This window comes from Chinchilla lanigera, unplaced genomic scaffold (genome assembly GCF_000276665.1).
Source record: "Chinchilla lanigera isolate Chin_1 unplaced genomic scaffold, ChiLan1.0 scaffold00077, whole genome shotgun sequence".
In the NCBI taxonomy this organism is placed as follows: Eukaryota; Metazoa; Chordata; class Mammalia; order Rodentia; family Chinchillidae; genus Chinchilla; species Chinchilla lanigera.
The window spans coordinates 9,763,311-9,784,976 of record NW_004955478.1 but is presented as its reverse complement, the minus strand read 5'-3'; the positions used below and the strand labels follow the sequence as shown (position 1 = coordinate 9,784,976).

General features: G+C 37.9%; 1 protein-coding gene across 1 annotated transcript in view; it reads left to right on the top strand.

Annotated features, from left to right (window-relative positions):
• The first annotated feature begins 6,127 nt into the window (after positions 1 to 6,127).
• The window catches only part of Efcab3 (EF-hand calcium binding domain 3), a 494,429-nt gene continuing 478,890 nt past the window's right edge, over positions 6,128 to 21,666 (top strand). The window contains exons 1-5 of the mRNA XM_005402243.2: positions 6,128 to 7,652; positions 10,525 to 10,640; positions 14,255 to 14,415; positions 17,746 to 17,893; positions 20,033 to 20,074. Of these exons, the coding sequence (XP_005402300.2) occupies positions 10,611 to 10,640; positions 14,255 to 14,415; positions 17,746 to 17,893; positions 20,033 to 20,074 (381 nt within the window). The 5' untranslated portion in view covers positions 6,128 to 7,652; positions 10,525 to 10,610. The remainder of the gene's footprint in view (positions 7,653 to 10,524; positions 10,641 to 14,254; positions 14,416 to 17,745; positions 17,894 to 20,032; positions 20,075 to 21,666) is intronic.

Below are 21,666 nucleotides of genomic sequence, written 5' to 3'. Positions count from 1 at the left end.
ATCCCTCAATCTGAAGTTCTGTGAACTAAAGTAGAAAGATATGCTCCTTTACCACAACAACCAATATAAAATGGTGGACAGATAGGACAAGTGCTACGGACATGTCTTTTCCAACAGGTAGAAAAACGGTGCACAGAAGTCAGTGGTCATAGCAGTTATGAAAACCACTTAGGGGGGCTGGGGATTTAGCTCAGCGGCAAAAGCGCCTGCCTGGCAAGCGCAAGGTCGTGAGTTTGGTTCCCGGTACCGGAGAAAAACCAAAAAAAAAACAAAACAACAACAAAAAAAAAACCAAAAACGAAAACCACTTAGGTACAGGTTTTTAAAAAATTAATTTTATTAGTGCACTTTTGACATGCATAATGATTGCATTCATCATAGGGAATGGTACCTGTGTAACACGGCAATTCTTTTTTTGCCCATTTCCCTCTCTTGTCTTCAATTCTTCTTGCCCCTCCATTTACAGAAATATTGTTCTCCTTCCATTCTTATTTTTCAGTCCCTATTCCTTTCCTTCTCTCTGCCTCCTCCGTTGTTCCCCCTCCAGTTTGCACATTTTCTTACTTCCCAATGTCTGTCTTCCATTTTGGTCCTTATTTACCCTTTGAGATTCTCACAGAAAAGAAACAATGTGATATTTAAACACGTATGTCTGTTTCACTTAAAATTATGTTCCCAAGGTGTATCCATTTGCTAAAAATGTCTCAAGTTCTTCCTTATTTATGGATGAGTAGTACTCCATTGCATATGAAAACATTTTCTTTATCCATTCATCTGTTGATGGGCATGTGGGCTATTTCTGAGATTTAGCTATTACAAGTTGTGCTGCTATAAACATGGGTGTCTTGGTTACTTTTCTCTCGTTGCTGAGACAAAACACCCAACGCCCAAAATGAAGGAAGGAAAGGTTTATTTAGCTTACAGTTTGTGGAGGTTTCAGTCCATACTTGGCTGGCTCCGAGGCAGAAAATAGCAAAGCAACAAGAGCGAAGTGGGGAAAGACAGCCGAACAGCAAAGCAGCCAGAGCAAACGTTCAGAAAGGTGCCAAGCAGCCTCTTTCCCTCCCTTACATTGTAAACAGGCTACCCCCACCTGAGGGGCGTGTAGCTCTCACATAATCTCCATTCCCCCCTCCTCCGCAGGCTCAGGATGTATGCAAAGTAAGCACTCTGGCTTCCTGCTAAGTCACTTACCCAAACCTCTAGACTCCCCAAGTTGACACAATGTATCAACCGTAACAATGGGTGTGCATATATTGTTGTGATGTGATGCTTTTAACTGTTTTGGGAAGATACCTAGAAGGGGAATAGCTGGGTCAAAAGGAACCTCTAAGTTTTAGTTTTTTGAGGAACCACTTAAGAGATTTGCAACTCCACATTCTGAGCTTCAGAATAATTATCTGTGGTGGTTTCACCCTCTGGTCTCTTGGTTTCATCCTCTCAGTCATCCTTCTTTCAGGAAAGGTAGCATGTATTTGCACCTAAATAGTTTTTTGAGCTGGCTTCCTGCTAGTAGAAATGTAGAAAGCCCTCTTTCCTTTTTGCACTTTCTTGGTTTCAGTCTAATGGACAGTGTTTCTGGCAATATAATTCTCCAAAAATTTATGAGTCTTTGAATCTTGTTGGGTTTCAGTGCATGAGACAAAAGCTATACTCACAAATCTGTTCGAGATAGTTTTTTTTTTTTTTTTACATTGGGCCTCGGCTAAAAGACAGTCTTTAAGCTTCTTGAAATGCTATTGCTTGGATGAGAGGTACTATGAAAACTTCAGAAGGTTTTTGAGCACTTTGATGAGGCACACTGCTGGGATGAAATAAAGGAGGCTATGTCCCTGAAAATTCGGTACATAATATCAGCCCCAGAATGACTGCCCTCCAAGTTCTTGAATGTGAACAAGAAATAAAATTCTATCTTGCTTATATCATTATTAGAGGTTTTCTATTATTAAAATAACCTAATCTTACCTAATATGCCTTTGGTGCTCCTGGAGGGAGATCTGTGGAACTAATTAATAACAAACTCATGAGTAGATTTTGTAATAAAAACTGCAACTGCTGAAGATTGGTTAAGTATACCCAGTCTTGATCAGCACACGGACTGAACCCATCAAAACCCTTACACATAAGAAGTTGATAGTTAATGAACAGACAGAAAACGGGACTGACTTCATCAATAGACATGACTATAAGCACGGGACAGGAGTAGGGAAGTCAGGTATGGAGGGCAGTTTAGGGTGGTTACAAAAATAAAAAACCTGGTCTCAGCCCTCAGGTTACTTGTAGACTCTTCAGAGAGATAAACTATATACATTTAAAAAATACTAAAGACTTATAGGCACATCCTTCATGAACACAGAGGTAGGAATCCTCACCAACATGCTAGCTAACCATATTCAACAGTGCATTGAAAAGATCATTCACTATGATGATGTAGGATTTATCCCTAGAAAGCAAGCATGGTTCAACATGTGCAAATCTGCTATGAATGTGACACACATTAACAGAACAAAGGACAAAAACCACATGGTTATCTCAACAGGTGCACAAAAAACCCTTGAAATAATTCAGCATTTCACAGTAAAAACAAATTAGGTATAGAAGGAACTTATCTCAGCACAACAAAGGCCATATATGACAAGCCCATCATACCCAATGCTTTCCTGAAGATAAGGTACGGAAAGGAAGGATGTCTACTCTTACTACTTCTTTTCTTTTCTTTTTTTTTTTTAATCTTTTTGAGACAGGGTCTCACTCTGCAGTTCAGGCTGGCCTTGAGCTCACTTTGTAGCCCAGGCTGGTCTCAAACTCGCAACAGTCCTCCTGCCTCAGCCTTCCCAGGGCTGGGATTACAGGCGTGCACCACCATGCCCGGCACTACTTCTTTTCAACATAGTACTGGAGGTCCTAGCTAGGGGATTAAGCAAGAGGAAAAAAAGTTTCCTAATAGGAGAGGACAAATGTTCATGAGGGGTGTGCCTATAATTCTTTGATATTTTAAAATATCCCTGGGTTTATATCCCTAAAGAGTCTTTGAGTAACCTGAGTGATGAGACTATATATTTTATTTATTTATTTATTGAGACACGGTCTTGCTATGTAGTTCAGACTGGCCTTGAACTCACTGTGTAGCCCAGGCTGGCTTCCAACTTGTAGCAATCCTCCTGCCTCAGCCTCCTGAGTGTTGAAATTGCAGGTGTGTGCCAACAAACCCGGTTGTCTTTTATTTTCGTAAACACCCTGAAGCATTTTCTATCCACTTCCTTACTCCTCACCCATATTTTTCTCTACAATGATATAATCTTACATATAGAAAACTCTAAAGATTCCACCCAGCCCCCCCTTTAGAAGTAATAATTAAATTTAGCAAGGTTGCTGTTACAAAGCTAGAAAAAAATAGTAGCATTTCCATATGCTAACAATGAACTACCCAAAACATAAATTAAGAAAACAATTGATTATAAATAGCAAAAGCAAAAACAACAAAAGAATATTAGGTATAAACTTAACCAAGGATGAGAAAGCTCTGTGTACTGAAAACTATAAAACATTGATGAAACCAACTAAAGAGGGCACAAATGAATGGGAAGATATATTGTGTTTATGAATTGGAAGAATTTTTTTGAGACAAGATCTCAGTGTGCAGTTCAGATGGGCCTTGAACTCTATGTAGACCTGGCTGGCCTCAAACTCATGGTGATTCTCCTGCCTCAGCCTCCTGAGTGTTCAGATTACAGGTGTGCACCACCATGTAGAAGAATTAATATTGTTAAAATGTTCACACTACTCAAAAACAATCTACAGATTTAGTGTAATACCTATCAAAATTTCAATGTTATTTTTTCACTGAAATAGATAAAACATTCTAAAATTCATATGGAACCTGAAAATATCCCAAAAGTCAAAGTCAATCTGGAGCAAAAAGAACAAATCTAGAGACAATATACTACCTGATTTCAAAATATAATACAAAGCCATAGTAATCAAAACTGCATTACACTGGTTTTAAAGCAGAGCACAGCCCAGAAATAAACCCATGCATTTATAGGCTATTGATTTTCAGTGAGCAGCCAAGAACACACAATGGGGAAATGAAAGTCTTCAATAAATGGTGTTGAGAAAACGACTCACATGCAGAATTGAATCCTTATGCCACACATGCAAAAGTCAACTCAAAGTGGATGAGTTAGATGTAAGACTTGAAACAGTAAAACTATTAGTAGAAAACAGGAGAAAAATCTCCTGACACTGGCCAGGGCAATGGGTTTTTTTTTTTTATTATGATCCAGAAAGTACTGACAATAGAAAGCAAAAACAGACAAATAAGATGACATCAAACTAAAAAGTTTCTGCACAGCAAAGGAAATAGCGGCATGAAGAGAAAGTTTATAGCAGCATAAATCATAATAGCTAAATCGTGGAAGCAGCCTATATGTCCATCAACAGATGAAAGGATAAAGAAAATGTGGCATTTAAACACAATGATGTACTACTGTGCCATAAAAAAGGATAACCTTGAGTCAGTTGTAGGAAAATGGATGCACTTTGAGACCATAATGTTAATGAAATAATCAGTCGTTTTATTTTATTTTATTTTTTATTTTTTATTTTTTGTTTTGGTACTGGGAATCAAACTCATGACCTCGTGCTTGCCAGGCAGGCGCTATGCCTGCTGAGCTATATCCCTGGCCCTAGACACACAATTTTAAATACTGCATGGTTTCACAATACAAAGAGCAGAATGAAAGATAATAGGAAATAGGGAGAAAAGTCTTTTGCAAAAGGGAAGGAACCCAAGAGGTGGAGGGAAGAAGGAAGCCAGGGGAGGTTATGGTATGAGAAAAAGTATTAATATGTGATATGTACATGTACTAACTCCTCACAAAGAATATAATGACTATGTACTGCTGAATATGTATACCCTCCAAAAAGAGAAAACCTATAGTGTGGGATAAAATATTCAAACCGTATAGCTGATCAGGGGTTCATATTCAAAATATACATATAAAGAGTCCAAACAATATGAAGAAAAAATAATTAAAAATGGGCAAAGGATCTGAATAGACATTTCCCAAAATAACATACAGATAACATACAGATGGGCAACAGGGTTATGAAAGAACGTTTAACACACTACTCATCAGGAGAATACAGATTAAAAGCACAACTTCATGTTGTTTAGAATGGCTATTATAAAGATGAGTAAGTGTTTCTGCGGATACAGAGAAAAGGGAAACCTTGAATGCTGTTGGTGGGAATGTGAGATAATGAAGTCATCATGCAAACAGCATGGAGGGTCCTCAAAAGGCTAGAAATGAAACACCCATGATCAGCAATCAGCTGAAGGAATAATATCACTATAATAAACTCCTGCACACACATTTGTTGCTGCACTGTTCACAACAGCCAAGATAAGGAATCAACCTAAGTGTCCACCAATGGATGGATGAATTTGGAATATTACTTAGCCTAAGAAGGAAATCCTTTAATATGTAACTACTTGGAGGAATGTGATGGACATTATACTCTGTGAAATAAAGTAGGAACAGAAAGACAGAAGTCACAGAAGTGGAGACAAGAACGTTGGTTGCCAAAGGCTGGGGTTTGGGCCAGGTGGGTATGGGAGATGCTATTCAAAGAGTGCAAAGTTTCAGTTATGAAAAAATTTTTTTGTCTTTTATTTTAAAGACAAAAACCAACAAAATAACAACAAAGACAAAAACAAAACAACATAAAAATAATAAAAATGATACAGAGTTTCAAAACTGTCTTTTTTTTGGAGACAGAGTTTCACTATGCAGTTCAGGCTGGGCTTGAACTCACTTTGTAGCCCAGGCTGGCCTTAAACTCCCAGGGATCCTCCTGCCTCAGCCTCCTGAGTGCTGGGATTACAGGCGTGTGTCACCATGCCCGGCTCAGGAATCAATTTTGAAATCTCTTGTATAGCATATATAGTTAATATACTGTATATTTTAAAATTACTGAGAGTAAATTTCTGATGTCTTACCCCTCCAAAAAATAAGTGAGAGGGCTGGGGATTTAGCTCAGCGGCAAAAGCGCTTGCCTGGCAAGCTCAAGGTCGTGAGTTCGGTTCCTGGTACCGGAGAAAAACCAACCCCCCCCCAAAACAAACAAACAAACAAAAAACAACAAAAAATAAGTGAGTCCAGGGATATGTCAATAAGCTTCATCTATCTAATCATTCCACAGTGTACACATATTAAAACATCACATTTTTACCCCATAAATATATACAATTGAGTCGTTCATTTAAAAATTAATAAAAATAAAAGAAGTAAATGCAGGATTTTAAGATATACATGAGCACAGTAGTATCACTGAAGAAAATGAAATATTGCAATATTCTTTAAGCACTACATATACACTGAATTCTTTCAACCCTGGAAAAATGGGAAAACTGACTCAGAAAGCATAAGTAACTTGCCCAGTTGCATAAAGATAGAATGTGAATTCTATTGATCCATTGCATTGATCCATCTCTAAAGTCCGTGCTGTTGCTCCCAATGTAAACTATGGAGAATTCCGGTTTGATTAATACACGTGAACAAATGTACTGATATGCTTATTTTCAAAGATACTTTAAATTGGCATTTTGGGGGATATTTTCAAAATGTTCTTAATGTGACAGAACATTCACAAGTATGGTCTAAAAGTGGTCAATTTCACTGCCTCGGACTTACACAGCGTTCAGGGGCGTAATACCTGAGAAGAGCCAGGAAATACAATTGGCGTCTTTTTCTTTGACAGCATTATTTCCTGTGTCTGCAGGAGGCACGAAAAGATTTGACTAATTAAACCAACACAAGCCCACAAGGTGTTCGTCTCTCAAAAGAAAGCCTTAGAACGCCGCGGGGCAGCTTGGGACTCTTTTCAGCAAAGAATTGTGACGACCGGCCGCCGAGTTCTTGCCCACGATGGAAGAGCAGAAAGCCAGAAGCTTGAAGCGCCTTAGAATAACAGGAGGGCGCAGGTACTTGAAGGGTGGACGGAAGCCGACATGGAATTGGGCTCAGGAGACGCGGCACAGAGCTTCGGAGAACCCCGCGCTCACATCCGGGGCACCTTAGCCGCCCGTGAGGTCACAGGTCTTTTGAGGCGGGGCCCTCAGCGCTGCCGCAGCACTTTCCAGTCGGCGCGCATTCAGCGGCCAACTCAGCCACCGTCCTGGATCCGGGGCGGTGGCCGGGTCCTGCGCACTCCCAGGGGGCTCCTCGGTGGGCGGAGCGGTGGGTTCAGTCAGGTGACCTCGGGGACCGGGCCGCGCGCGCGGGAACCTGGGAAGGCGGCCCGGCCAGGTCGTTATCCAGGCAGAGGCCTGGGCTGTCAGGGCACCGACTGCGGCTGCGCGGGCGGCCTCACTCCTGTGAGGGAGGGGTGAGGGTCAGTCTGAGGGACCCAGCAGGTTGGGGCTGGTAGGGGCCACAGCGGGAGAGGCGACACTAGCTGAGGAGCAAAATGAAAGAGCAGTTGAGGGAGAAGAATGCGAAGTGGTTCTAGGACAAAGTAGAGAATCAACAGAACTGGCTGAAGGAAGATTCCAGAGGGGACCAGGGAAGGGCCAGAATGCGATGACTGGGACTGAGGGTGCACCCTTCAGAAATGGCGGTGGTTCTAGAAGGCTGGCTGATGCAGGGGTTTGTACACTTCTCTGTTCCTTCATCATGTGTCTCTAGTAGCTCATTTTCACCTTATGGGTGATCTACATGTTTACACGTCTAGTTTTTTTCCCCGTAGTTCTTTGCCTCATGAATGCGTGTCTGGGGATCTTCTCAGCAGAGGTCCTTCGTGAGGTGGAGTTTTACTCAATATTTGTTAGATACGTTAAGTGGGGGAGATTAGTGTTTGAATGTTCGTTAACAGCCCTAGATACAGTGGAGTTGTGTGTGCAGGGTTATTAATGGACATTTGCAAGGGAAAAGGGAGTGGTGGTGGCTTGTGGAGGAAGTAGGGTATGAACTAAAACAGGGGAAACTACTTTAGGAAGGCATATCCTACATAGACACTCTTCAGTGAAGATGCCTCTCTTTCTCATTGTCAACCCTAATGACTCCATTTCTCCTTCAGCTGCTACCTTATTTCTCTTTCCCTTTACACAGCTAGTCCTTCAAAGAGTAATTGGGTGAGGTGGCACACACCTGTAATCCCAGCACTTGGGATGCTGCGGCAGGAGGATCGCTGTGAGTTCAAGGCCAGCCTGGGCTACAAAACATAGCGAGTTCAAGGCCAGTCTGAACTCTATAGCGATACCCTGTCTCAAAAACCAAAACCAAAACCAAAACCAAACACCCCGCTTCCCAAAGAAAAAAACAACCAAAGGGTATTCCTCTGGCTTTCTCCAGTTTCTTTTCCTGTTCTCAGAGGACATTGTCTCCTTACTGTACTACCCAAGTGGCTCCTCCTGACTTTACCTTGCCAAATCTAATGAGTCATTTATTACTTGTGTTTACCTAGGCTGTTTTTACTACTATTGAGTACCCACTTTGAAGAAATTTCTTCACTTGGCATCTAGGAACCTAGACCCACCTGATTTTCCATCTCATAGTAACTGGAGTGCTTCTTTCAATAGCACTTCAGATCATGTCACCCTCTGCTTACAAGTCAATGCTTTCCACCCCTTGAGAATTCAAGCCAAAATTATTGCCGTCTAGGGACCCATTATCATCTCCCTCCTTTGTATAACCTGTCGATCTCCTTTCCTCCTCTTGTCTTTGCTTTGCTCTCTCTCCTTCCTGTGCCTTCCACTGCTCTTTGAACATTCAGGCTCCATCTTGCCACGGGGCTTGTGCACTTCAACTTTTGGTTGACTTTCTCTGTGATATTCATGGACTCCTTATTTCAGTTCCTGTAGGTCTGTATTCCAAAGCGTCTCAGTTAAGTGTTCCTTTGCCACCCTTTGTATTTATTTATTTATTTATTTCTCTATACCACATTTATTTCTCTATACCACATTTCAGATTTCCCTCTCCCCTTTTTCTCACAGTAGTTATGACAGCATGCAATATATTTTACTCTTTTCTCCTTTCTCAGACTAGAATATAAAAGCTCCCTGAGGGCAGGGTTTCTCCTGCTCTTTTATACGGTGCTCTGTTCCCAGACCCTGGAAAAGATCCTAGCATATACTAAGAATGCAATAAATCTGTTTTAAATTCATGTATAGAGGGATGCATGGACAGGTGATTAGAGAATCCACAGCCGTCAATTCCTTTCCTTTCCTTTTATGTTTTCATATTACATGTATGTACCACTGTGCTTGGTACTATAAAAATAATTCCAAAAATAAATCACCAGTCCTAGTTCTTTATAAATTTAGGCTGCCATTGCTAGAAGAGTTATAAATTAAATACAAGTGATTAATATAAGTTGAATAGTGAAGACCATAAGAATAGTGACAATATGTGCGATGCTAAGTGGTTTAGAAGTAAAACTTGAACTGGTTAGAGAAGATCTAGAAGAAGTTGTACGCAGTGAACTCTAGGGGACTCTGCATAGATTTCTAAAATCTTTTTGGGATGGGAATTGTTGATGTGACCTTTTTTTGGTGCCAGGACTCAAACTCAGGACCTTGCCCCTGCCAGGCAGGCACTTGTGACACTGAGCTATATCCCCAGGCCAATGTGACTTTTATATTTGAACATGTTATGGGTTCCAGAGATGGTAGACATGTCATGTTCAAAAGTAACTCTATAATGTATTTCAGAAATAGAAATGATTTTAAAGTACCATCTCTCTATTGGATGCAGTATTAATAGTTCACAATATGAAAAAGAAATGTATAGTTGCAAGTAGAATTGCAATATAATATAACAACAGTGTAGTGAATCATCAAATGTGGCTCCGATTTGAATAACATTGTGAAAAATTTGGGAATTTCTAAAGTGTTGGTGGTTATATATACATAATGTGAAAGTTAAAGCCAGGCTAAAACATCTTTTGTCTATAGTAGCATTGTTTTGGGAGGCAGTGTTTCCGGGAGCTGAAGACCGTGGACTTTGGAGTTGTATTGCCTCAATTCTAATTCTGATTCTGCTATTTGCTGGCTGTGTAATCTGGGGAACTTTATATCTTTAAGTCTTTTTCTCATCTGTAAAATAAGGATGACTTTTAAGGATAGCTTTGAGGAGTGAATAAAATAATTCATGTTGAAGTGTTTAGCACATCACAGCATTCAGTAATACAGTGATTGTTGTTTCAGCAGTTCTAATTATTAGGGCTCCCTTGAATAAATAAATGTAATTTTTCTGTTTTTTTTTAATGCCACTTCACATGCATTTCTGTGCTTCTTAATCACGAAAGTCAAAGTTTAATGCTTTGAGTGATTGTTTGTGATTTATGATCTACTAACTGCTGTTTGTAGCTTTTGTCCACGTATTTGTGTAGTTGAAATTTACTAGATATTATACCCTGAGTATTACACTGAAGTGATAAATTCAGGTATGTAAATATAATTACTTAAGTCTCCTGAACAGGTATATGATTTTTTCCTTTCTGTTTTCCTCTTTCTGACAGGAATTCCTTTTGTACTATTGCTCATTCGCTTTTGTTAATCAAAGCCTTTGAATCCTGAAGAGCAGAAATTCTCTCTAAACAGAAAGATGGAAACTAAAGCACATTTATTCTTCCAGGTATTTATTCAAGACAGTTTTTAAAGATCTCCTTTTAAAATTAGTTTACAGTATCATAATCCATGATTATTAAGTAAATGTAGAGTGTAATAAAGTCCTAAGAAACCTGCCTAACAACTCCTACTTTTGAGCTCTTTTAGTGGACATGTGTTGGACTGTTATTAGCAACCCACATAGTACTAAGAAAGCTTCTGTGCTGGATGATGAGAATGTGTTTTGAGGGTAGGGATCTGGGCACTTTTTTAGGAGATCAAAGGATTTAAACTGTTTTCCAAAGTGGCTATACCATCTTGCATTTCCCACCAGAAATGAATGAGTTCCTTTTGCTTCATGTCCTTGTTTGCCTTTGCCGATGTTAATATTTTAGATGTTAGCCATTCTTTTTTGTTATTGTTGAATTTTAAAAATTATTAAAAAACTTTTCTTCTGTTAAGACAGGTTCTTCCTGTGTAGTTCAAGCTGGCCTTGAAACTTATGTAGCCCAGGCTGGCCTCGAACTCACAGCAATCCTCCTGCCTTATCCTGCCAAGAGTAGGGATTGCAGGCATGCACCACCATGCCAGGCAAAGAAATTATTTAAAATTGATGAATAATAACAGTGTACATTTATGGGCTACAATGTACTTTTTCTTCTTATGTATATGTTATTGAGTGACTCTAACTTTTCCATCACCTCACTTTTTTTGGTTTAATAATGTTAAAATATAGTCTTTTAGCATTTTGAAATATGTACTATGTTCTTATTATTTTGTGGTATTGGAGATTGAACTCAAGAAGTTCTGGGCTACACCCCTACCCTTTTTTATTTTTTAATTTTTGAGACAGAGTCTCACAAAGTTGCTTAAACTTGTCATCCTCCTGCCTTAAACTGGGGATCCTCCTGCTTCAGCCTCTGAGTACTTAGAATTACAGGCATGGACCACCATGCCTGGCTACAGTACATTATTAATAACTCTTGTCACCATGCAGTACAGTGAGTCACTGAAAGTTTTTCCTCTAGCCTATCTGAAACTTTGTGCCCTTTAATCAGCATCTTCCCTTTCCCTGTCCCTCCTGCTCCCTGAGCCTCTGATAAATACATTTCTACTGTTTTTATGAGATTAACATTTTTAGATTGCATATATAAGTGAGATTATCCTTTTTAAGTCTCTTTAGTATTCTATTATGTCTATATGTTTTTATCCATTTACCCACTGATAGACATTTAGGGTCATTCTGCTGTATATTTTGGCTGTTGTGAATATTGCTAAAATGAACACAGGAGTGCAGATATCTTTTTAACATACTGATTTCAATTTTTCTGGGTATATGCCCAGAAGTGGGATTGCATAATTATGTGGTGATTCTATTTCTAGTTTTTTGAGGAACCTCCATACTGTTTTCCAAACTGGATAATGCTAATTTCTTTCCCCTATGACAGTGTTAAAAGGTTTATTTTTCTCTATATCCTTGTTAACACTTACTATCTTTCATCTTCTTGATAATAGCTTTTCTGCCAGGTGTGAGGTGATATCTCATTGTTGTTTTAATTTGCATTTCCCTAGTGATTAGAGATAGTGAGCATTTTTAAAAAAACTATTTAATTTGTGTGTATTCTTTTGAGAATTATCTATTCAGATTCTTTGCCCATTTTAAAATTCAGTTATGTTCTTGCTATTGAGTTGAGTACATATTATTTTGTATGTATATTTTGTATGTTAACCCTTATCAGGTCTATGGCTTGCAAATATTTTTTTCCCACAGTGTGGATTGTCTTTTCAATCTGTTAATTGTTTCCTTTGCTTTTCAGAGTTTTAGTTTGATGCAATACTAGTAGTCCATTTTGGTTTTTATTGTCTGTGCTCTGAGGATCATATTTTTAAGTAAATTAATTTCCCAGACTAGTGTCATGGAGTTTTCCCCCTAGGTTTTCCACTAGCAGTTTTACGATTTCTTTTTTGTTTTTTTTTTTTTTTTTTTTTTTTCTGGTACTGGGAATCGAACTCATGATCTTGTGCTTGCCAGGCAGGTGCTGTGCCGCTGAGCTAAATCCCCAGCCCCAGTTTTACAATTTCTTTTTCCCGTTTTGAGTTGATCTTTTTCCTGTGGTGTGCTGGGCAGTCTTGATTGTCAGTTTGACTGGATTACGAGACTGGAGTATAGGGGGATCAACGTCATCCATGGGTTAACCCATGGACGTGTTCATAGCTAAATGGGCTATGAGAAGGTGGGGCCAGGTGGGAGAAACTGGGTCATGGGAGGGTGTGACCTTGGGGACTGTAGTCTTTTCCTAGGTCCCTAGCCTTTTCCTTTCTGGCAATTTTCAATTTGCTCTGCTTCTGTGGTGAGGTGAGCATCTTCCTTCCATCTGCCATGATGTCCCTGACTTGCTGCCAGCCAGCCAAGCAGTGCAACCTCTGAAACTGTGAACCCAGATGGACTTCTGTCTTACGTTGTGGGTGTCAGGTATTTTGTCTCAGCAGTGGGAAAGCTGACCAATAAATATGATGTGAGATAAGGGCCTGATTTCATTCTGCATGTGAACATGCCGTTTTCCAACTACCATTTATTAAAGATATCATTCCCCTATTGTGTGTTTGTTGAAAACCAGTTTATCCTAAATACTTGGGTTATTTTGTGTTTTCTGTCTTCCTCAGTTGGTTGATGTGTCTGTTTTAACACCAGTACTTTGCTGTTTTGATTACAGTACTTTTATGGTATATCTTGAAATCAGCCTCTATTTCCTAATGATGTTTGATGTTGAGCATCTTTTCATGTGCTTCTTTGCCATCTGTATAAGTGTTCAGCTCTTTAGCCCATTTAAAAAAATTGAGTTTCCTTTTTCTTACTTTTATATATATTTTTTCATTTTTTTTTTCAGGTACCAGGAATCGAACTCATGACCTTGCACTTGCCGGGCAGGCGCTGTGCTGCTGAGCTAAATCCCCAGCCCCTTATATATTTTTTCTTACTTTTATACTTTAAGAGTTTGTTTGCATGGTTTGGAGTGCAGTGATTTATCAGTTATATCCTTTACAAGTATTTTCTCCCTGTGGCTTGAACTCTCATTCTTTTGATAACACTTTTTATAGACCAGAAGTTTTAAATTTTAATTTAGTTTAGCTTATCAGTTATTTCTTCATGTTTTATGACTTTAGTTTGCATCTAAAATATATTTAATTTTGATACAAATATTCCTTTTAAAGTATGTAGTAAACTTTTGCAACTAATGCTTTAAAAATTTGATTCAAATATTGTTAGCTATATTCATGAATGCTGTGCATTTTGTAATGCATAATGCATTAAGAAAAACTGATATTTAGATTATGTACTTAATCTAGGATAATAATCACTAATGAATAAAGCCCCTTTCAACAAAAGGAATTTTATTTTATTTTTTTTTGTTTTTGTTTTTTTTTTTGGTTTTTCTCCGGTACCGGGAACCGAACTCATGACCTTGCGCTTGCCAGGCAGGCGCTTTTGCCACTGAGCTAAATCCCCAGCCCCAACAAAAGGAATTTTAAAAGAGATATTTTAAAAGGCGTATTGATCTAAAATGAATTACCCGCACAGAATGTTATATTTAGTGTATGTGTGCGAAGAGAACATGAATGTTGTGTCTCTGTTGTTGCCAGGCAGAAGAAAATATTGACTTATTAGATAAGGGATCTAATTCTTTCACAACCATCTTGCCATCAAGAAATACTGCAAACAAGAAATACATCAAATTTTCTAAAACAATTGAGAAGAAAAATTCATCTGAAATTAAGAATTTGAGCCTAGAATGCAAGAAAAAGTAAGTTAAAAACTCTGAACTTATTTTATTGAATTATGCTTTTGCAAGTTTAAGGGTGCACCACATATAGATTATGTGTTCTCATAGTGTATAGTGTGTATAGGACCCTGCGCATATGTGGCCGTTCTTTTAGGAGCATAGCTTAACTCTTCAGCAGCCATTCTGACACTTTTTCTCACTCTGCCACTGCCACATGGAAGCCTATAAACTATCACAGGATTCCAGATAAAGAAAAGTAATTAACCATATAGCTGTAAGTTTGTCTTAAAAAGAAATTAGGAAGGAAACAGAAGAGCTCTCCAGCTAGCACTGGGTTTTTAGTTTCTGTGAAATTAAACCATTTAAATCTTTTCATAGTTATTTCTTGTGTATCACTGGTTGCCTTTTGTTAGTTATAAGAGAAGCTCTGGCATTTCATATGTATCTAGGGTAATACTCAATCTTTATTTTTAGTATTTATAAAAGACTGAAAAAATGCTTATTGGAAAAAGAAAGCCTTTGAGAAAGCATCCAGGGTTTATCTCACTTTATCTTTTTCCAGCTACATGCTACCCTTACTAGTTAGTAAAGTTGGAAATTATCTGTGTGTTATAGTTGAAGAGGCACTTCAGTTGAAATCTCTTCTGCTTATCATGAGTTTGTTTCTGTTTTATTTAACAGCATTTCTACCACTGCTTCTGTTTGTTAGATGAGGAAAAGCAAAGCATGTTTTTCTAGAAGACAGCAATAAAACTTCTGGGAATGCATGGAAGGTATTGGGAATGTCCCTTTACCCTTCATTTGCATTGATCAAAATAGGTTAGTGCCTTGAGAGACACATGACCCATGACTTAACCAGAAATAGGAAGACTCAATTTCAGTATGGATATATGGGGAGAGCATAGAGGGGATAAAGCAGCTGTGGACTCTAGGTTGTGTCGCATTAATGAGTCATAAAATCAGGGAGGTCATTACTAGTTTTTTTTTTTCTTCTTGAAGGAAATAGATTAGAATAGAATTGAAGACATTAGAGTGTTTTTACATAAGTATTGTTTTGGGAAATAGTTTCTGTTATATTTTCTTTTTCTGTCTCATGTCTACGCTCTACCTCCTTTCCTTTGTCCCCTCTCTGTTCCTCTTCCTACCTCTGTAGTGTTTCTCAATAGAAAGTGTATTTTAGTCTGTAGGTCATAGTCAAAATTGTTGAAAGTGATTGCCTTTGAGCCTAAAGGACTGTAGGGGGATTAATCACAGGGCAGCTTTAGGGTGCTAAGAGTAAGATCATGGGGTCTCAGGGTAGGAATTTGGGGGCTTGTATTTAAAAGGGATACAGTATCAAAAGGACAAGGTATCTGCTAAGGAAGGACAATTGGGTATATGATAAAAGTTTCCTTTATTGCACTTTGGCTTAGGGCTAATTTTATTAAAGCTGTTACATATATGATCTAGTCATTGTCCTATGTATTACCTAAGCAAGCTTTGCATAGAAGATTGCTCTAAAAGGAGGCGTTTCTGCTAAAGAAGTTTTAGTTTTGCCTACCACAAGGAGTTGTAAGGTATTACTCTGAAATATGAATTACAGTCCAGTTGACATGCATGCGACCTGGATAGGAGTAAGCTATAGTGATTCTTAAGTTGTCTGCATGTGGGAATTACCTGGGTATTTTAAAAAAAAAAACCAAATATATGGCCATACCCCCAAATAATTAAAACACAATGTCTAGGAATAGGGCTTAGGTTGGGCTTACGTTTTCATATTTTTTGAAGCTCCCCAGTGATTGCAACTTGTGAAGACAAGTTTGGGATCTAGTTGATCCCATAATCATTCCTAATTTATGAGGTGCCAGAAGTGCAAAAACAATTTTAAGGTTGTCCTTGAAATTTAATCTGCTCTGGATTATTTGAAGTAAAGTATGCAATTTCCAAGAGTATAGGTCTGTTCTTTCCCGGTTTGATTCAGACTAATTGTATTCATCCGATTGCTGTATAGTTTTCAACAAATATAGTTACATCCACGTTTTCAAAATGGTATGGAAAGCCAATTAGACATGATATGCTTTTTGCTAGAGAAACACTACCACAAAAACAAAGTGGTCTTGCACTCCCCTTAAAGTGTTACTATGATCAAACCTTTAGAAACTTACTATCACAATGAAACTTTACAAAATTCAGACTGGAAAATCTATAGGACAAATGACCTGATAATAGCAATACTACCACTACTACTACTGCTACCACCACCATTACTGAAACCACCAGCACCACCACCATGACTATCACTACTACTGCTAGTATTAATAATAATAATAAGTAGAAGGAGAGGCTAAGGATGAAAAGAGATTTAAAAGACATATAAACCAACTGTGAAATGGGAACTTTATTGAATCCTGCTGTAAAATACGTGTAATTTTCAGTATACTGCATATGCTAAATAATTTGTCATATTTCTTCACAGTCATCCATTGAGTGCCTCTCTGATTTTTACAATATAAAATGTAAGGGGAAATACTCACTAGTAGAATTCCTGGACAATATTACTTCTGTTTTCTATTTTTGACTTTTCACAATTGAGAAATAGTTCTGATTATTATAATCTTCATTTACTTAATTTGTTCTTAGTTTGTTTTACTGTTTATTGCAATGAATTGGGAAAGTGAGAAAAGACATCAATAAAAATCACTTTATAATTTCTAAAAAAAGTGTTGTGACATTTAGGAGAAAATTGGAAATGTAAACACTGGTTATATATCTGATGATGTCAAGAAATGCCTCTCAGGGGCTGGGGATTTAGCTCAGCGGCACAGCGCCTGCCTGGCAGTCACAAGGTTGTGAGTTTGATTCCTGGTACCGGAAAAAAACAAAAAACAAAACAAACAAAAGAAATGCCTCTTTTTTGGTATTATAGTGATGTTTTAAATATTTTTAAAGAAAAAAGTCATAAAAAGATGTGCTTTAAAAATCTTTGCAAGCCAGGTGTGGTGGTGCATACCTGTAATTGCAGCACTTGGGAGGCTGAGGCAGGAGGATTTCTATGAGTTTGAGGCCAGTCAGGGCTGCAAAGTGAGTTCAAGGCCAGCCTGAACTGCAGAGTCAGACCCTGTCTCTAAAGACAAAAAAAAATGTCTTTACAGGTAAAATTATATGATACTGGAACTTACTCTACAATACTAAAGGCTGTGACCAGGCATAAGGACATTGGCAATGAGATCACCATTGTTTTGAAGCTGAGTGATGGGTTCATGAGAAGATCATCGGATTATTCTGTCTACTTTTGTATATGTTTGAAAGTTTCCATAATAAAAGTTGAAAATCAAAAATTCAGAATTTCTTTCTAATTTCTATGTGATTTAGGTATGAAGCCTCACTATTCATATGTAGAGAAGAAAAATCTGAGTTTTCAGGAGAAAAAAAAGTCCGGAGAAAGAAAAGTTTGCAAGTTCATCTGCATAGTAAAAGAACTGAAGTAAATAAGGATTTGGAAAATGTACTTTTACCTCAGGTACTGTCTTTAGCCCTCAAACATTCTTGTACATTTTGGTCCAAGTACTGAAATGTTACTATTTGACATTTTTTCACATTTTCATTTTTAAATTCTTTGTGGTGCTGGGAATCAGAGACTTGCGTATGTTAGGCAAGCACTGTAGCCCTGAGCTACATCTCTAGCAAAATGTGACTTTTAAATAGTACTTCTTCCTTCTCTTCCTATCTTCTTGAGCCTTCTCTTTTTCCTCCTCTTTGTCCTTTTCTCTCCTCTTTTTTCTCCTCCTTTTTTTTTTTTTTCTTAATAATCTCACTGTGTTTTCTAGGCTGGCCTTGAGCTCCTGGGTTCAAGTGATAATCCTGCACCAGCCTTCCTTTCTGTTTTTTTCAAAAAATTAGGACAAGGAATCCTTTTAGAAGATTATGCATGTTCTACTTTTCTTTCTCTATTAAACAAGTTTTTTTTTTTTTTTTTTAAATTATACTCTGTTAACATTTCTGCTCTTTTAACAATAAGGTGTTTTTTAGTTTGTAGCAGGATGACCCCAATCTTTGCCTCCAGCTGCATATGGGTTTTCTCATGGCCTTCCCCTGTGTCTATATCACAGATCTCGCTCTTCCTTACTCTTATAAGCATGCCTGTTAGTGTATACCCCATCCTGAGGTGCTTAACTTGATTATATCTGCAAAGAATTTTTCTCCAAGTAAGGTCACATTCATAAATTCCAGAGATTAGGACAAATGCATATCCATTTGTGGTTCTACCATTCAACCTACTTCCTTCACTATGATATACATAGGTGTATATTTGTACTTATAGCTCTGTCTCAGTATTTATTATGCTTCCTAAATCTGAGAAAAAATGTCTTTCCTTCCATTCTGGGGAACTTGAACTGATAATCTTTTAAAATATTTCCTCTTCCTCCATCTTTTGTACTGTCCTTCTGGTTCTTTAATCAGATACATATTTGACCTTGTTGTTCTTCTGTTTTCTCTAATACTTGTATTAGCTCACTGTCACTATAATGAAATACCCGAGGAAATGAACTTATAAAGAGAAATGCTTCTGGGGGGCTTACGTCTCTGGAGATTTCAGTCCAACATCAAGTGGCAGCATTCTTTGGGCCTCTCAGGAGGCAGTACATCATGGCAGGAATATGTGATAGATCAAACCACTCCCCTTGTGAGTCAGGAGGCAAAGAGTGAGGCAAAAAGAGAATGGGATCTTAGAGTTTCCTTCAGAGGAGCACCCCAGTGACCTTCAGGATTTCCCACAGGCCCTTCATGTTCTACTACTTTCCAATGGTGTCACCCTGGGGACCAGTTCTCTCACATACAGAATTGTGGAGGACACTGCTCAATTCAAACCCTAGTAATATTACTTTACTTTTTAAAATTATTTCTCTTTCTGTATTTTTCTCTTATTTTGTAGTTTACATATTCTTTATCCAGCTGGATTTAATCTTCAGTTTAATCTGTCCATTGAGGTTTTAATTTCAATCACTGTTTTTTAATTTCTACAATTTTATTTGGTAGTCCTTCAGGTCTGCCTGTTATCATGGTCTTTGCTTGTGTTCCAGAGCTCTTTCAAGATTAGCATCAGAAAAATCCAATACAATGAGTCCTTGGGGATCCTTTGTCTGTTATTTTGCGTGGATCCCAGTCATGTTAGCTTAGGTCCATGGAAGCTTAACACACTCTATCATACTTTCATGTATAGTTGATCTACATCTCTGGGCATTTCATGATGAGTCTCTCCTTCAGGAGAATTGAACAAGACCTTGTATTTACTTTTTTCTTGTACTTAATGTGTTGCAAATCTAGAGAACACTTTTTTGTGGTACTGGAAATAGAACCTAGGGCATTCACACTGTGCTACATCCCCAACCCTTTTTCACTTTTTATTTTCAGACAAAGTCTAAGTGAGTAAGTTGCTCAGGCAGGGCTAAAACTTGAAATCATCCTGTCTCAGCCTCCTAGAGTTCTGGGATTATAGGCACATACCACCATAATACAACCATTTTAAGTGACTTTATTGGTTTATATTTTTCTGGCCTACCACTTTAGTGGTAGTGTAGATTCAAATTCAGAACCCATGTGTGTAAGATATAGTTCCTTTTAAGCAGAAATAATCTTTTTTTCCTCTCTTTTCTTCTAGCCTGGAGTTGAGAAAGGGAAACCATTTAGTCTTTCAGTGGGGGTAAGTTTTTTCCTAGGTATTCATTCTTGCTGAAAACACTGAGTTTTCAACATTCTACTTTACTTGAGTTGTCAGTCCCAATTTGTATTAATCTTTTATGGTTTGAGAATTTTCTGTTTAGAAACTGCAAAATCTTTAAAATTAGAGGCTCTAGGTTTCCTGTAAAATTAACTTGGCGAGTCTAGAGGTTTGACTAAATAACTCAACAGTTCTATATCCTGGGGTAAAAAACCATGCCCTTACCTTTCTGAGATGTTGTTCATTGTATCAGTTTAAAAAGTTTAAAGGGTTAACTATGTGAGTCAGCAGGGAGCCAGGGTGCTTACTTCATATTCATCCTGAGCCTATACAAAAAAAAAGACATGAAGATTATATAAGTGCTACATGCTGCCTGGGCAGGGATATCCTGCTTCCAATATGAAAGAAAAGAGGCTTGCTCTTCTCTGCCACTCTTCCCATTTGCTCTGGTTGCTTTTGCTATCTTCCCCCACTGTGAGCTATAGCCCTCTGCCCTGTGCCACTCTGCCTTAAAGCCAGCCAAATATAAACTAAAGCCTCCACAGATTGTGAGCTAAATCAACCTTTCCTTCCTTAGTTTTGGGCATCAGATATTTTGTCTCAACAACAACAACAAAATAACCAGAACAGAGTTTGGTACCAGGAGTGGGATTATTACTGTGCCTATACCTAACCATGTGGTTCAAGAGCCTTTAAAAAATAGCTTATAAAAAGAGTTTAAAGAAGTTCAAAGATGTTGCCTACAAAATAAAGTTAAAACACCTTAGCCTGTTCTGTTTGAGAGATTCTAGTCAAAACTCAGAAGTCCAAAAGGCTGATAAAAATCCTGCTGGTAAAAACCAGGTTTGAGAGGTTTCTGTTAAAAAAAAGACTATATTATATACTAGACACCAGACAGTATATGTTATGGGTGGACAAAAATTTGCGTACATTTTGCTTGTGTCCAAAAATTTTGCCTAAAACTGAGTTTAAAGGTGGCAGACTAATTAATCTGGCAAAAAAATTTACAAGACTATCAAATGTTAAGACAGTGACATGATTATTTTAGGGGCTTTTTGCCAGATTTATATTAAAAATCAAAAACAAAAAGCCAAGAAAGATAATTTAAAATGTTATGCTTGATGAAAAGAAAAGCTCCAATAAAGCTATAAATTATGAAAAGAAAGCTAAAAAAATGTCCATTGCTGAAAAAAAAACAAAATAAAAAAGATAGCCTAAAGACATCACAGAAAAACAAGTCTCCACCCATTACAACCTCAAAACTACAAATATAAAAGACTTTATAAAAAAGGGCTGTAGAGCACCAACTTCGTGGCATGGCCACCCCAGGTTCCAAAATTATGGCCAGAACGTAACAAATTTGCTCCTCAAAATTAAATTCAGAGTGCCCAGCAATCCAGACACTCAACCCCTATGGCCAAAAAGAAAAAAAGAAAAAAACAAAAAGCAGCTTCAATACTACTCCAGGTAACAACAAACCTTAATGTCATCCACGTGGTGCTGGTTTTAAACACATACAAAATACAAAAGTTCTAAAGTTAAAAAGGCTTCCGCCTCAATTTCAAAAAAAGGCC